Raw genomic sequence first — 16,148 nt, 5'->3', positions numbered from 1 at the left:
TGCAATTAGGGGTGTCTTCACTTCCGTTCCTACGTTGAGCGATTGGTTGGAAAAATGATAATAATTATAAGAAGATGTGGTATGAGTGCACAATTTGTAAAAGAAAAACCATTATAGGTCAATGTACAGTCTTCAGCATCGAACATTGTCTCACACTGAACAAAAGGGCCCCAACAAATGACTAGTGTAAAACCATTCAAACAGGAAAACAAACAGCCTCATCTGTATAAAAAACGAGAAACAAGAAACCTTATGAACCACATCAACAAACGACAACTACTGAACCTCAGGTTCCTGACAAATACAAACAAATGCAGTGGGTTTAAACATTTTTATAGGTACCAATTTTGACCCTCATCTGAAACAATAGCGTAACATCACAACATAGTCATAGAAAGACACATTCTAAAATATCAATTGAAATGGCTTAACTTAATCAAAAGACATATAAACACAAGTGTACCTTCACTGAACCACAAGTTTGATTTATGACACAATGTTAATACAAAATCAATGAAATAAGGGGTGAATAGATAAAGGCAACAGTAATGCATGCTATATTCCACCAATTATTTGTCAAAATAAATTCTTATAATTGAAATTCAGCACTGCTTATTGTGATTAAGTGTTCACTGAACAGATGTCATTTTCTAGTTTATCCTGCATAATGACAACTACATAGACACTTGATGAACTTAAATAGAGCAGGATTACAGGCGATCTCCTCTATCTGGTTAATTGACGTCACAAAGGCTTACAAAACTTACAAACTTTTCTGGTGAAGGACATTACTCAAAAGTGGTCTATTAATTCCCATACTTATGTGCCACTGGAATTATTAGTCTGTTGTTCTCTCATTTTGTGTGAATCAACACTTATAAGTATTGACATTTGCTGCCATATTAGCTAATAGTAAAACTTTGAGCTGTTATCTGGATATTAAGGATGTTCTATCCTCTTATTAAAAATAGCAAGCTTTTCAAACAACTGTTATAAATTGATAATAATGGAAAACAATGATAGTTCCATGATCTTGTTTGTGAGATATACTAGTAATTATTTTCTCTAGATATTTTATACATTTAACATTTACACCATTTTTTTTTCAAACACTGAAAAAATAACCAGGATTTTATAAGATTTCCATAAATGGTTAGTTAAACTAAATGTAAACAAAGTGGAACAGGAAAGTAGGGGTAGTGGGAATTTGTTTTCACTGGCACTACATGGATTAAACCAGAGGATTCTGTAGGGGTTAGTGGGAATTTGTTTTCACTGGTACTACATGGATTAAACCAGAGGATTCTGTAGGGGGTAGTGGGAATTTGTTATTACTGGTACTACATGGATTAAACTAGAGGATTCTGTAGGGGTTAGTGGGAATTTGTTTTCACTGGTACTACATTGATTAAACTAGAGGATTCTGTAGGGAGTTAGTGGGAATTTGTTTTCACTGGTACTACATGGATTAAACCAGAGGATTCTGTAAGGGGTAGTGGGAATTTATTTTCACTGGTACTACATGGATTAAACTAGAGGATTCTGTAGGGGGTAGTGGGACTTTGTTTTTTACTGGTACTACATGGATTAAACTAGAGGATTCTGTAGGGGGTAGTGGGAATTTATTTTCACTGGTACTACATGGATTAAACTAGAGGATTCTGTAGGGAGTTAGTGGGAATTTATTTTCACTGGTACTACATGGATTAAACTAGAGGATTCTGTAGGGAGTTAGTGGGACTTTGTTTTCACTGGTACTACATAGATTAAACTAGAGGATTCTGTAAGGGGTAGTGGGAATTTATTTTCACTGTTACTACATTGATTAAACTAGAGGATTCTGTATGGGGTAGTGCGACTTTGCTTTCACTGGCACTACATGGATTAAACTAGTGGATTCTGTAGGGGGTAGTGGGAATTTATTTTCACTGGTACTACATGGATTAAACTAGAGGATTCTGTAGGGGTTAGTGGGAATTTGTTTTCACTGGTACTACATGGATTAAACTAGAGGATTCTGTAGGGGGTAATGGGAATTTGTTTTCACTGGCACTACATGGATTAAACTAGACGATTCTGTAGGGGGTAGTGGGAATTTATTTTCACTGGTACTACATCGATTAAACTAGAGGATTCTGTAGGGGTTAGTGGGAATTTGTTTTCACTGGTACTACATGGATTAAACTAGAGGATTCTGTAGGGGATAGTGGGAATTTGTTTTCACTGGTACTACATGGATTAAACTAGAGGATTCTGTAGGGGGTTAGTGGGACTTTGTTTTCACTGGCACTACATGGATTAAACTAGGGGATTCTGTAGGGGGTAGTGGGAATTTGTTTTCACTGGCACTACATGGATTAAACTAGAGGATTCTGTAGGGGGTAGTGGGACTTTGTTTTTTACTGGTACTACACGGATTAAACTAGAGGATTCTGTAGGGGGTAGTGGGACTTTGTTTTCACTGGCACTACATGGATTAAACTAGAGGATTCTGTAGGGGGTAGTGGGAATTTATTTTCACTGGTACTACATGGATTAAACCAGAGGATTCTGTAGGGGGTAGTGGGAATTTGTTTTTTACTGGTACTACATGGATTAAACTAAAGGATTCTGTAGGGGGTAGTGGGATTTGTTTTCACTGGTACTACATGGATTAAACTAGAGGATTCTGTAGGGGGTAGTGGGAATTTGTTTTCACTGGCACTACATCGATTAATCTAGCGGATTCTGTAGGGGTTAGTGGGAATTTGTTTTCACTGGTACTACATGGATTAAACTAGAGGATTCTGTAGGGGTTAGTGGGACTTTGTTTTCACTGGCACTACATCGATTAAACTAGAGGATTCTGTGGGGTTAGTGGGAATTTGTTTTCACTGGTACTTCATGGATTAAACTAGAGGATTCTGTAGGGGTTAGTGGGAATTTGTTTTCACTGGTACTACATGGATTAAACTAGAAGATTCTGTAGGGGGTAGTGGGACTTTGTTTTCACTGGTACTACATGGATTAAACTAATGGATTCTGTAGGGGGTTAGTGGGACTTTGTTTTTCACTGGTACTACATGGATTAAATTAGAGGATTCTGTAGGGGGTAGTGGGAATTTGTTTTCACTGGTACTTCATGAATTAAACTAGAGGATTCTGTAGGGGGTTAGTGGGACTTTGTTTTCACTTGCACTACATGGATTAAACTAGGGGATTCTGTAGGGGGTAATATGAATTTATTTTTATTGGTACTACATGGATTAAACTAGAGGATTCTGTATAACTGACAAAAAGTCAAAAACAAGAGTAGCAAACATTATTAAATAAAAGCAACAGTAGTATACCACTGTTTCAAAAGTCATAAATCGATTGAGAGAAAACAAATCCAGACTTCAAAATAAAACCAAGAGAAACACATCAACTATACGACGAAAACAAGGAAACACCAGAAAGTGTAGCAAAAAAACAAACGACAATGTAACACACACAAATACTAACTATAAGATAACAACTGCCATTTTCCTAAATTTGGTTTTGTGGCTAACCAAACCTCACGGTTTTTTTGGCAATGTTAAATATAACACATTAATCATTTACAAATCCTGGTAGGAATCACAACTGGTACTAGGAAGATATTTACTCTATATACAGGTGGTGTATGAATGTTTCTGGTAAATGAAAAGGTTCCGATGGAATGTTAGATAATTTTGTTCTCGAGAGATCCTCACTGTCAATTTGTATAAGTGCTGAATGAAGTAGGGCTAGCTATATATACGGTGTTTGTATTACTCGATCCAATCTACAATCTCCAAACTTTTGAGGTATTCTGATTGGCTATTATTTTAGTAAATAACATTGAATTAAAGCATGTTGCTATGTTCTTTTCGTCATTTATTATGATGTCTGTCTCTTGGAAGTTAATGAATTTTTCTAGGATGAAAGGGCAAAAAATGTCCTGTACCAAGTCCGGAATATGGCATTTATTATCAAATAGTCCGTTTCTATATAAGATGGCGTATATTATTCTTGCAGTACAGTATTTCTGTTGTTTTGTAGTTTTCTCCGATAGTTGGGCGATCTGGATTTGTTTTCTCCTTACCGATTTATGACTATTGAACAGCAGTATACTACTGTTGCCTTTCTTTATAAGTAGAATTGTTTTATCAAATTTCGAAAAGGACTAACACGTGTGAATTGCATTTGTTGTGCCGAAACATTTCATTTCATTCTTCTATCGTATATCTTTTTTATCTTTTTATTCAAATATCGGTTCACAATTTTAAGACTTATAAATATATTTATTAAATTATGATATTTGTCAACATTGTACATTAAGTAGAACATATATAACATGTTAAAATACAATTTTATGTTTATTCAATATGAATATAAATATTTTATACTTTTTCTCATTCAAAATAAATGAATTATTTAATTTTCAGTTACAACACTATAAATATAATCTGATGTACAGTAGTTATCGTTTGTTTATTTAATTTATACGTGTTTCTCGTCAGTCTCGTTTTTTATATAGATTAGACCGTTGGGTTTCCCGTTTAAATGGTTTTACACTAGTAATTTTGGGGCCCTTTATAGCTTTTTGTTCGGTGTGAGCCAATGCTCCGCGTTGAAGGCCGTACATTGACCTATAACGGTTTATTTTTATAAATTGTTATTTGGATGTAGAGTTGTCTCATTGGCACTCACACCACATCTTCCTATATCTATATACGAATTATATTAACCAAATTTGATTCAGTTGTATACGATATTCATGACACATGTCTTCATACAATTTGTATTTGTTTTTCCGAAATTGCTGCAACATTGATTGCAAGTCGGAAAATCCAAGACGTTTGTATAAAATTTTACATTCCTTGTCAATTAGTTTAGACACATTTTGTGAAAATCTAGTTATCCACTTTGTTGATATGCTTAAAGAATTTCCCTTTTGCGCACCAACTATCCCTTCCTCGGTTTTATTTCCTTGTGTATGTCTTTGCAGCCAAGTTGTAACACTATCTGTATAAACTAGATTCAAGTAATTGTATAGCATTTTTGTCACTGTCATTGGATCCGTGGCAAGACATTCATATTTCAAAACAAACGCACCTTGTTTTGTTTGATTATTGTCATTATTAGTAATGACATCTTTATACATTCTGTCACACAATGCGTATGCTGAGGTTTTAATACTTGTAATATCGACAGGGGCATTTTTCTCAAAAAAGTAAACATCTCGCGAATTTAAAATCGCCCTTGGATCTCGTACTAGATGTACAATTTTGAGATGAGGAATTCCACTTAGAATATCAATTAAAATATCCAACGACATCCGAATCGTTTTGATCAGAATGGTGTTTGATCTATTGCAGATATCTTCCAAATAACGAATACATTTTCGTTTCTTTACCAAATCTCTTGAATTATTTGAGCTTTTGGGTTTATAACATTTGTTTAACCTTGACCTTCCAGTGAGGCTTTCAAATTTCCAAAACGAGGCAAGAACATCTGCTGGAAGAAGTGACATTTTGCAGCTAAAAATATTTTTGAATATTTCAAAAGTTGTATTTCGGCTTTCAAGTTTATCTAATGTGTATCTGAAATGATGAAAATACCAGAATTATGACCCTAAGGAAAAACAATAAGACAGAAAAAACATGCTAGAACATAGATTTTTTTTAACCTTAGCCGTATTTGGCACTACCTTTTTGTAATTTTGGGTCATCAGTTCTTTTAAACTTTGTACTTGTTTGGCTTTCTTTACTATTTTGATCTGAGCGTCACTGGTGAGTCTTATGTCATGTCATGTAGTTTTATCGTTTTAGTGTTGTATTTTAACATTGCCATAAAAGCGCGAGATTTGGCTACCCACAAAACCAGGTTTAACCCACCATTTAATCTTAAAATGTCCTGTACCAAGTGAGGCAAATGGCAGTTGTTATCTTATAGTTCGTTTCTGTGTGTGTTGCATTGTCATTTTTGTTTTTTGTTGCATTTCAGTACTGTTTCTGTTGTTTCGTTATTTTCCTCTTATAGTTGATGTGTTTATCTCAGTTTTAGTTTGTAAATAAAAACAACAGTAGTATACCGCTGTTCGAAAATCATAAATCGTTTGAGGAAAAAACAAATCCAGGTTACAATCTAAAACTGAGAGAAACACATCAAATATAAGAGGGGAACCGGGTTTGTTTTCTCTCAATCGATTTATGACTTTCGATCAGTGCTATACTACTGTTGCCTTTATTAAAATTATATATTCTTAAATATGTTAGATTAGTCTATATATTTACAAATGAGAATGGAAATGGGGAATGTGTCAAAAAGACAACAACCAGAACAAAGAGCAGAAAACAGCCAAAGGCCACTTATGGGTCTTCAACACAGCGAGAAAGTCTTTCTCGCCGTTAAGAACAACAACTAATTCAAACAACCTGGACCTGATATCAAACTGATATCAATAGTTATTTTAATTCTATAACATAAAACAGTAATGAAAATTAATTCTAGACGACATGGCTAATACCTGTTTTAAATCATATGAAACTTCAAATTTCAAGAAAATTTAATAGGTTTTATACACTTGAATGACTAAGGTTTACTATTTTCAAGTGGGCGCAAATTTCTTGTACCGGAAAATCCTTTATAACACCTAAATACTTATAAATTACCTACTATGGAATTATTGTCCATTCACTTATTTGTCGCTATTTGCCTGTATGCAAGGACCTTAACAGAGAGACCTCTCGTTCGAACTTCGTACCGCAGAGTGTTGTAGGCCGTACGGTGACCTACATTTGTTAATTTCTGTGTTATTCGGTCTCTTGTGAAGAGTTGTCTCTTTGACAATAACACCACATCTTATTTTTTATATTATATACACTACATGGTACATTTTGGCAAGTACTAACACATAGTATCAAATACAGACCCTAATCCACTTGAAATATTGTAACTTTTTTTTTGCTAGCTCTCTTCGTGTTTGATTTTTGGTGCCTTTGGTTTCTTTTTTTTCTTTTATTTCCATGTTTAACGCGTGTTTTAGATACATTTCACATGTATGGTCCGTAATTTTATTTTGCACATTGTTTATAAATTTGCATGAATATTGTGTAGGTGTTTTTAGGCTATTTATTTTTGTTGCACCATTTCTTTTTGCTCTTACAAATTAAAAACTTAAATAAAATAGCATTCAAGCGAAGTAATATTTTACACTAAGCCAATAACCAGTAAAAAGAGGAAAGGATGAAACCTTAAGCTGGACATATACATTAAAAGTAATTGAAAAAAAATAATAATACTGAATATCTTATTTTGAATACAATGAAGGTATATTGCAGAAATACAACATATGTTTATACATCCGTTTCAATCGAACGAGTCGGGTTTTTTTTTAAATTCAAATGTTAAGTCTCATTTTATGATTAAGGTGTATGATGGCAAAATTTTATTCCCTTTATTACTCCTGTCACGTTTTTTACTCCAAGCAATTTCAATTGTATCGTCTTCTACGAATGTTTCAGAATACGTGACATACAAATACTTTTCGATTGGGGCGCTCAGCATGAAGATTTTTATAATGCTTTATTTTTCCAATGGTGGAAGAGCTCAATATAAATCATGTTTATTACCAATGCCCGTGAATTTGATTGTCCGTCTTGAATCTGTCTTTTGTACTTTGATTTATATTTTTGTAAGGGTCATAAATACGATAAACAACAAGAAGAACAGTTTTCGTGTTGAATCATTTGGTTGGTATGTCCAGAAGCCCAACCTCAGCATGTGTCGCTCACCTAGGTCAATGATCATCTCTCATTACGGACACTGTCCAACATTTAATACTAGAACATATGTCATGACTTAACTCGCTTTTTTGTTGAACTTGTATTGCTGATTTTATTTCTGTTCTGTTTCTCTTTATCTTCTATAATTTTGCCCCAAACAAAAGACAAAAAGTGAAAAAGAATCGTCGTTTAATGCATTCACTAATATAAAAGTTTACCAACGATTTCAACAATACCAACTTATCTGTATATCTTATATTGAGAGCATTATTTTCCATTTAAAATTTCTCTCTATCTGCTATATTTTTGAAATACTGGAAAATAATACTAAAAATTGCTATAGATCGTCTTTTCAGATCAGAAATTCGATAAATTGTCAAACCAAAATTGTTTGCAGAAACTTTCTATTTTGAATTTTCCTTAAAATTTGTTTTTTGTTTTGTTATTTTACTTTGTGCAAAATATTTTTCCTCGGTTACCATTCTGGATGATTTCATGTCCAAATGCACATATGGAATAATAAAACTAATACCGTTTAAGTAAGTAAATTAAGTCTGGTCGGAAAATAAGGGGTTGATGATGCAGCAAATTCCAGTAGTGACGTCAGAAGTGACTGGTTATAGTATCGCAAAATGTGTTCAAAGAGAAAAGGAAGCTACGTATTTGTATAAGTTGTAACAAGCTCGTCTAGAGTACACGAACAAAAACTATATGTTGTAACAGAAATTGGGAACTATTCGTTACTCGTTGCTTCTGATGAGTTTATATACAACTACTAGGTCGATACCACTACTGTTGGAGTTTTGATTTCCCCGAGGGTATCACCAACCCAGTGGTCAGCACTTTTGCGCTGACATGAATTATCATTGATATGGACATATTTATTAACTGTTTTCAAAACTTTTGAATTTTTGAAATACTAAGGCTTTTCTACCTCAGGAAAAGATTACCTAAGCTGTATTTGGCAAAACTTTTAGGAATTTTGGTCCTTAATGCACTTCAACTTCGTACTTTATTTGGCCATTTTAACTTTTTTTTTATTTGAACGTCCCTGATGAGTCTGTTGTAGAAGAAAAGCGCGTCTGGCGTAAATACAAAATTTAATCCTTGTATTTAAGATGAGTTTATTTATGGTACGTTAAACCTCAACAATGCTTTACTCTAGGTACGTGAACCAACATCTACATGTTGATTTAGAGAATATGTCAAGTATGCTAAAAGAAGAACGATACATTGGATAAGATGAACGGATTCTTCCATTTCTAAAAAAAAGTTCCGGATTATTACAAGAAGACATATTCAATGATATTCACCTGCATCCTCCATCTCTCGTACATACACTATCTTTTCTTCTATACTGCTGATGGTATATACCATGAAAAGGTTCAAAAACGAAGAAAACATTCTTTCCTTGTTGAATTAATTCTGATGTAAAAGTTGATCCACTGCGCATATACGATGCAATTATGATTTTGTTCCTTACTCCATCTATACAAAAAACAAAACAGCAATAAAAATCAACAAAAAATCAAAAATGAAACAGACACAGACCATGCAGACAGAAAAAAGTAAAGTTTTATATAGCAAAGGTAAAATGTCTGTAGACTACGTCTAACCTTTATAGATGCATTATGTTTTGCAGTTTCCGCGAATGCTTAAAAAATATATTTTCATCTACCGACTTTCTAGTAAAAGATTAATATTATTTAATATATAATCGTTGCATGGTCTGCATGTACGCGACACATGGTTCACATGACCTCATATGAAGGAGAAGTTATAAACATCAAGTGTTCGTGCATAAACGTGGTTAAGTCCGCTTCTCATAAACAATGTGTACATTATATTTGGTGATGAATATGTTTGTTAAAGTGCATTTGACCGCCTAACAGGGTTCATCTAACCTTCACTTTTTCTGTATGGTGTATTGGTCTACAATGATTATTTTTGGTGGCTATGTCGGTTTCTCGGGTTGTATGGTGCAGGAGTTCAATATATTATTTGGTGTATGAAATAATGACAATGTGAACATAGATAATCAAATTTTTACTTCATTTTAATTGGTCATTTGTCAATTTAAAAGTTATGTTATGTCCGTTTCTCAATACTGTAAGAGAAAGGTCACCTATGTCTGATATATGTATATGATTATTACGTCTATGATCGTAAGGTTAACAAGTCCACATGACAGGGTTACTCTGACCATGACCTTATTGTTTTAGTTCATTGATGAATGTAAATTTGTCGCGGTTGGTCCTTGTTGAAGATAATATTTAATAGTTCAACTTAATTTGGTGTATTGGATGATTGTACTTGTATATATGTCTGTCCGGCACAGTTGTTGACCTCAAATCTGTGTATGTTTATGTGTATGCGTGTGTGTGTTGATATATACTTATACCCGGTTCTGTCTATCGGTCTATATGTCTAGAACAGTAATTAAATTAAAAAAAACACCTAATTATTAAACAACACTTGTATATCTTAAAACACCTTAAATTCACCCCCCCCCCCCCAAAATAAAAATAAAATAAAATAAATAAAATAAATACAATTAAGACAAACAAACAAAAAGAAAGAAAAAAAAAACCAGTAAAGACAACAAACAAACCTTTATTTTGAAGCTGTTGATGAGTCATGAAAGGCATATTTGTATTATTGTTCACTTTGGTCACAATTCCACAAACCATTTTTGAATTTAAATAATCATGAACTACTTGAAACGTCTTTTTATATTCATGAAGTAAGGTTCCTGCAAACAATAAAGAAAACAACACCAATCGTCTATACTAATGCAATATACGTTTAATGAATGATACAATTTGTTAAATAAATAAGGCCGTTAGTTATCTCGTTTGAATTGTTTTACATTGTCATTTCGGGGCCTTTTATAGTTGACTATTCGGTATGGGCTTTGCTCATTGTGGAAGGCCGTATGGTGACCTATAATTGTTAATTTCTGTGTCATTTTAGTCTCTTGTGGAGAGTTGTCTCATTGGCAATCATACCACATCTTCTTTTTTTTTTATATAAGATTTAAGATTTAAGATAAATTTGATTACAAGTTGAATACTGGATCCAAGTATGAAGTATGGTGGTCCATCGTTTCTTTTATTCTTTAATTTTATAGACCATTTTTCTCTCAAATTTGTAATATATAATCCTATAGACCACATTCGAGTTTGTCCTTTACTGGAAAAAAACCTCGTCGATTATGCGCGCCTTTGTGACGCCATTTATCCAGATATTTGGGATCGCCTGTATCCCTGCACTATTAACGTTCATCAAGCGTCTTGGTGGTCGTCACTGTGCAGGATAAACTAGAAACAATGTTTGCCTTGTAGGCACTTTATTATAAGAAGTGGTGACTATCAATTATGAGAATTGAAATCGCCGAATGAATCGTGCAATATAGCATCAAAGTTTTCCAACCACCAGCTCAACATTGGAACGGAAACGACGATGCTTCTAAATGCACGAATGATGTTCACTAAAACTAAAGTTTTTGACGGAAATGCATCGAACTCGAACGTTGTCTATTGATCTCTAAGTCTACTTTGTCCTTTTTTGTCTATTCTTTATTTTTATTAATCTTGATTCTATACTCTTTTTTTGCATTTTTCTTTTTTTCTGTTAACCCTATACAGACCCCTTTTAGTATTGTTGGTGATATCCTGTTATACTTTGTTATGTATTTCCAAAATGTTACCATTATACGATTTTCAAAATCATGTCGTAGTTAATATGAAATTAAAAGAATAGATAAACATTATATATAAAAACACTTAATTCCACAAAATGTTGTTGTTCTAAAAATGATGTTTAAAAAAAACCCAAATTAACATATTCCCGTCCATGTTTTTTTTATACATTAATATAAATATGATGAATAAGTCTCTATTCTGGACCAGGATATCAAATACAGAATATGTGATCTTATTTATAAATATAAAAACAATCACCTATGACTTTTGCAGAGTCTTCAGGCTTGGATCTGTAAACCATCGTCTTCACTTTTTATATATATTTTAAATTTCATTTTCTAAACAAGTGCATCAAGGGTCAAATTCAATACAGAGAATAATAATATGCTTCAAGGAAGTATGTTTCGCTGTGTCATTATATTGAGGTATATCGAGTAATGTACGTGATATTCGTAAAGTAGGGGCGAAATATACCAAAGGGACAATCAAACTCATAGATCGAAAATAAAATGACAACGTCATGTCTAAAAAAGAAAAAGAAAAACAGACAAATAATAGTACAGAAGACACAACATAGAAAACTAAAGACTAAGCAACACGAACCCATCCAAAAACTGGGGGTGGTCGCAGGTGGTCCAGAAGGGTAAGCAGATCAAGATCATATCATGGATCGGGATAATAACATATCCATTTATCAGAGTACCAGAAAAACAAATACACAGTATTCAGTAATAAAACAAATCGCATTTAGTTTACAATGCCACACTTTCCCCCAAAGAAAGAAACAGACTAGAAAAACCAAACAGCACCACTTTACTACAGTGGAATTTTTTAGTGATCACTGTAATTTTACGTCTTCCGAATTAGAGTTGTCACTGGGTTTGTACTTGCTAGAGCAACACGACGAGGGCCAAATGTGAAGAAGAATTAACTCGCCCTTCTGAAGTGTATGATATCAACCCAGTTTTGGCGGAGTTCCTTTCAGTCTAGTTTTCTATCCTGTTTTGTGCAATTTTGTTTGTCTGTTTGTCTGTTAATCTTTTCATCATTTTTAGCAATGGTGTTGTCAGTTTATTTCCAATTTATAAGTTTGAATTTTCCATTGGTATCTTTCAGCTCTCCTTTAATAAATCAGATTTAGTTAAAATATCAGTAGTTATGAAATATATTGTTTTGTAAGGTAGTGTATAAGACTTCAAATGGTGCTTTCTGTTTTTTTAATTTATTTCATGCAATTTTACTTACATTATCATTCACTATTTTCATCATATACTGGATGATATACACGAGAATGAGACACAATGATAATGGTATACATGTATTTTCAAAATATGAATGAATGATTATTCCTTAAATGAATTAAAAAAAAAATCATTAATGTTCATTGTTTTACTATGGTAATTAATAATACAAAAGATATCAGCATCACATAATATTTGCAGATATAACAATTAGTTTTAAGGACAATTAAAATTCAAACTAAATGAAAGTTTATTAGTTTTTATAACTCTAATCTGTTATATTTTATTTTTTTTATAAAAATTGTAGACCTAAATTGTAAAAGTTGGCATGTTTTCTGCTTTGGATCAATCGGATGAGGTAAGCCCTTTTTGTCGGACTTTTATAGTTAGTTCTTATATTATGTTGGGCTCTCCTATGTAAGACAAACTGTTACACCACATTCTTTATACACCTGTTTTAAGTCATGAATCTGTAGTTGAGTTGTTGTTTCATATTTTTTATATTTGTTTTTCGTAAAATGTTGTGTTATAAATACGCCGCTATTTTTTTCAAATATATTGTTTCATATTTTTTATGTCGGTACCTTTTATAGTCGAATATATGGTATAACTTTTTCTCATTTTCGAAGGTCGTACATTCATTTCATTTGAACTTTGGTTGATGTGCAGATATTTTGCAAGTCATTTCAGACCTAAAACTTTGATATATATAAGGATATATCTTTTTATAATTTAATTTTGGATGTAACGCGTCTTCTGATTGGCTGACGTTATTTTGTTATGAGCCCATAGACATAATTTAGTCATGTGACCGTGACGTCATCAACGTTTTTTCATGGTTTTCTACGGTTTAAAATGGAATTTAGAATTAAATTATAAGAAATGACTGTAATATTTTTTCTGTCTATTCGAAATAACATAAAAAATGTGGTGCACACTGTTAAATAACCCGCTACGCGCGTTATTCAGTGTGCACCACATTTTTTATGTTATTTTTTCAGTCATTCCTTTAATATCATAAGAAAAACGTATAACAAATAAACCCTAACTCAAAGGTAAATTGGAGGGAAGGTCCACAAAGACTGACATAACCAAACGTTATCAAAGACATTCAACTTTGTACTTGTTTGGTTTTAAAATTTTTTTTTTATCTGAGCGTCACTGATGAGTCTTATGTAGTCTTACGCGCCTGGTGTATTATAATCTTGGTACCTTTGATACATAAGACTCATCAGTGACGCTCAGATCAAAATAGTTATAAAGCCAAAAGCCAAAGTATGGTCTTCAAAGTTTAATTAATTAATACGGAGCAATGGCTCACAACGAGCAGCTAGATATAAAGGGCCCAAAAATATAAAATAGATAAAAAAAAAGTCTACTGCTGAACATCAGATTCCTGATTAAGAACATATGTCCATAGTTGTTTGTGTAAGTTAAGTGAATAGCTCATTTAGCAATCCCAACTTCTTCATTCACAATTATTATGAATACAATCAAGGTCTCTACATCTGTTGATACTTTACAATCAACGAAGAAAAAACTTTTATATTAAGTTTTTGACATTTCATCGATAAGAGAAAATTGAACTTGATAGAATGCATAGAATACACGAGAAGGAGACTTTGTAGTACTTAAAAAATCGCTACGTGAAGAAATAAAAGAATGTTAGCAATGAGGAAAAGATATCTCTATTTTTTATACTCTGTGTTGTTGTCATACACTTCAAATATAATTTGTGAAATTATTTTAATAAGAAATGATGTTAAAATATTGGATGATATTGACTACTAGAAACAAGCTATATTTTCTTTAGGCATCATGCGTACTTGATGAAATCGAGATTATTACCCTTCACATAGAAAGACCTCATAGAAAATCCATTCAATATATTTGGTAAATGGGAAAATTTTACAGCAACTTAATTTAAGAAATTAAGGACACGCGAAGAGTACGGAAAGATAGTGCAAATTAATTACAACTAATAGATAATCATGTTCTTAGTCAGTACACCTCCAACAGATTTAGCGTAAAATGTCATAAACACTCCGAGAAGCTTATGACTTTGACCAATACCAAAATATAAGCAAACAATATTAACAAGGGCAAGAGTTCGAATAATCGTACACATATAGCTATTTTTCGTTAAGTTGCTGTCTCATAAACATATAGCCCATATATCCGTAACACCGTTGTAAGTATTTCATCGTAGCATAAGTTAATAGTGAACATATAAACTGAATTGTAACAGTTTTGGTATGAGAGGTTACCATGGAAAATGCATAGAAAGGAAATAGTGAACACTAAGAAAATTAAAAGTTTAAATGGTTAAACAAATAAAGCATCAATATGACACACGAAAATATTGTTTACAACTATGCATAATCGGAAACTAGGAAATATAATTATTGATGTACACGTCTTAAGTAATTATATACATTTACCATAACTGATGAAAGGCTCACATTGACTGCAAAAGTCAGTGGTGAATCCAGAATTTTTCATAAGTGGGGGCCCACTGCCTGACCTAAGAGGCTCCAGTCACGCTTCAGTGATTCCCTATATAAGCAACCAATTTTTTTCCCCAAAAAGGGGGGCCCGGCCCCCCTGGCTCCCCCTAAATCCACCTCTGATAGTTACTCACACGATGTTAACTTTTTTCAATGACCGGGTAGACTGTTATTTCAATCATTGAAAATGTTGCTATTCCTCCTGGGTTAACGAAGTCATTATAAAAATTGGGTCTATTGAAAAAATCTACACTTACCTCCAAAAATTATAATCCCAACAAAAAACATTATTGGTACCACTTTTAACCTAAACAATCTAGTAATGAGATTCCTCATCATGTTATATGAAGCACAATGTCGTCCTGTCGTAACTTGATTTTGAACATTCATTTCTGTTGCATTTTCCATCACAGTAGTAAATAATTCAATATCAATTCACCTGGAAAAAATAATATTTTTAAAACTTTCATTTATTTTTTTGAACGTAAGAAAGTTTGATGTACATACTAATAGGTACTTACCGTGTTGATTTACATTGTCTCGGTGCTTTTGATGTTAATGCAATTTCCTCTGTTTTTCTTTGTATGTCTCGATACGTAAACTCTCAATCATTTCTCGAGATTTGAACATCGAGAAACTGCTATTGCCTCTATTATATGGTGTAATAGAAATTACTTGTTACATAAAAACTAATAAGACTGTTGTATTCCAAGTTATATTCTTGTATATTTCTAAACAAATATCAATCAGTGTCAGAATCACATTTTCATTGAAATTTTTAAAATGTACCAATGATCGGAAATATGTTTACGTACACTTCTGTGACACGTTGCTATCTTTAACATGTTTAACTTATACATAACAGATAACTTTAACATTTGATGATTAAAGATAAGACAAATCGGAAAAAATCAAAATGAAAGAGGC

The 16,148-nt window shown here is 32.7% G+C and overlaps 1 protein-coding gene across 1 annotated transcript; it reads right to left on the bottom strand.

Annotated features, from left to right (window-relative positions):
• Nucleotides 1-4,262: 4,262 nt before the first annotated feature.
• On the bottom strand, nt 4,263-16,148 carry LOC139500851 (carbohydrate sulfotransferase 1-like). Its single transcript, XM_071289739.1, has 5 exons — nt 15,743-16,148; nt 15,479-15,660; nt 10,381-10,521; nt 9,083-9,257; nt 4,263-5,585 (listed from the first exon to the last, which is right to left on the bottom strand). The coding sequence occupies exons 2-5, from the start codon at nt 15,627-15,629 to the stop codon at nt 4,721-4,723; spliced, it is 1,332 nt and encodes a 443-aa protein (XP_071145840.1). The 5' UTR covers nt 15,630-15,660; nt 15,743-16,148; the 3' UTR covers nt 4,263-4,720.

The sequence above is a fragment of the Mytilus edulis genome, chromosome 13 (genome assembly GCF_963676685.1).
Source record: "Mytilus edulis chromosome 13, xbMytEdul2.2, whole genome shotgun sequence".
NCBI lineage: Eukaryota > Metazoa > Mollusca > Bivalvia > Mytilida > Mytilidae > Mytilus > Mytilus edulis.
Note: the sequence above shows the minus strand (reverse complement) of the source record. Positions and strands in the feature narration are given on the sequence as shown.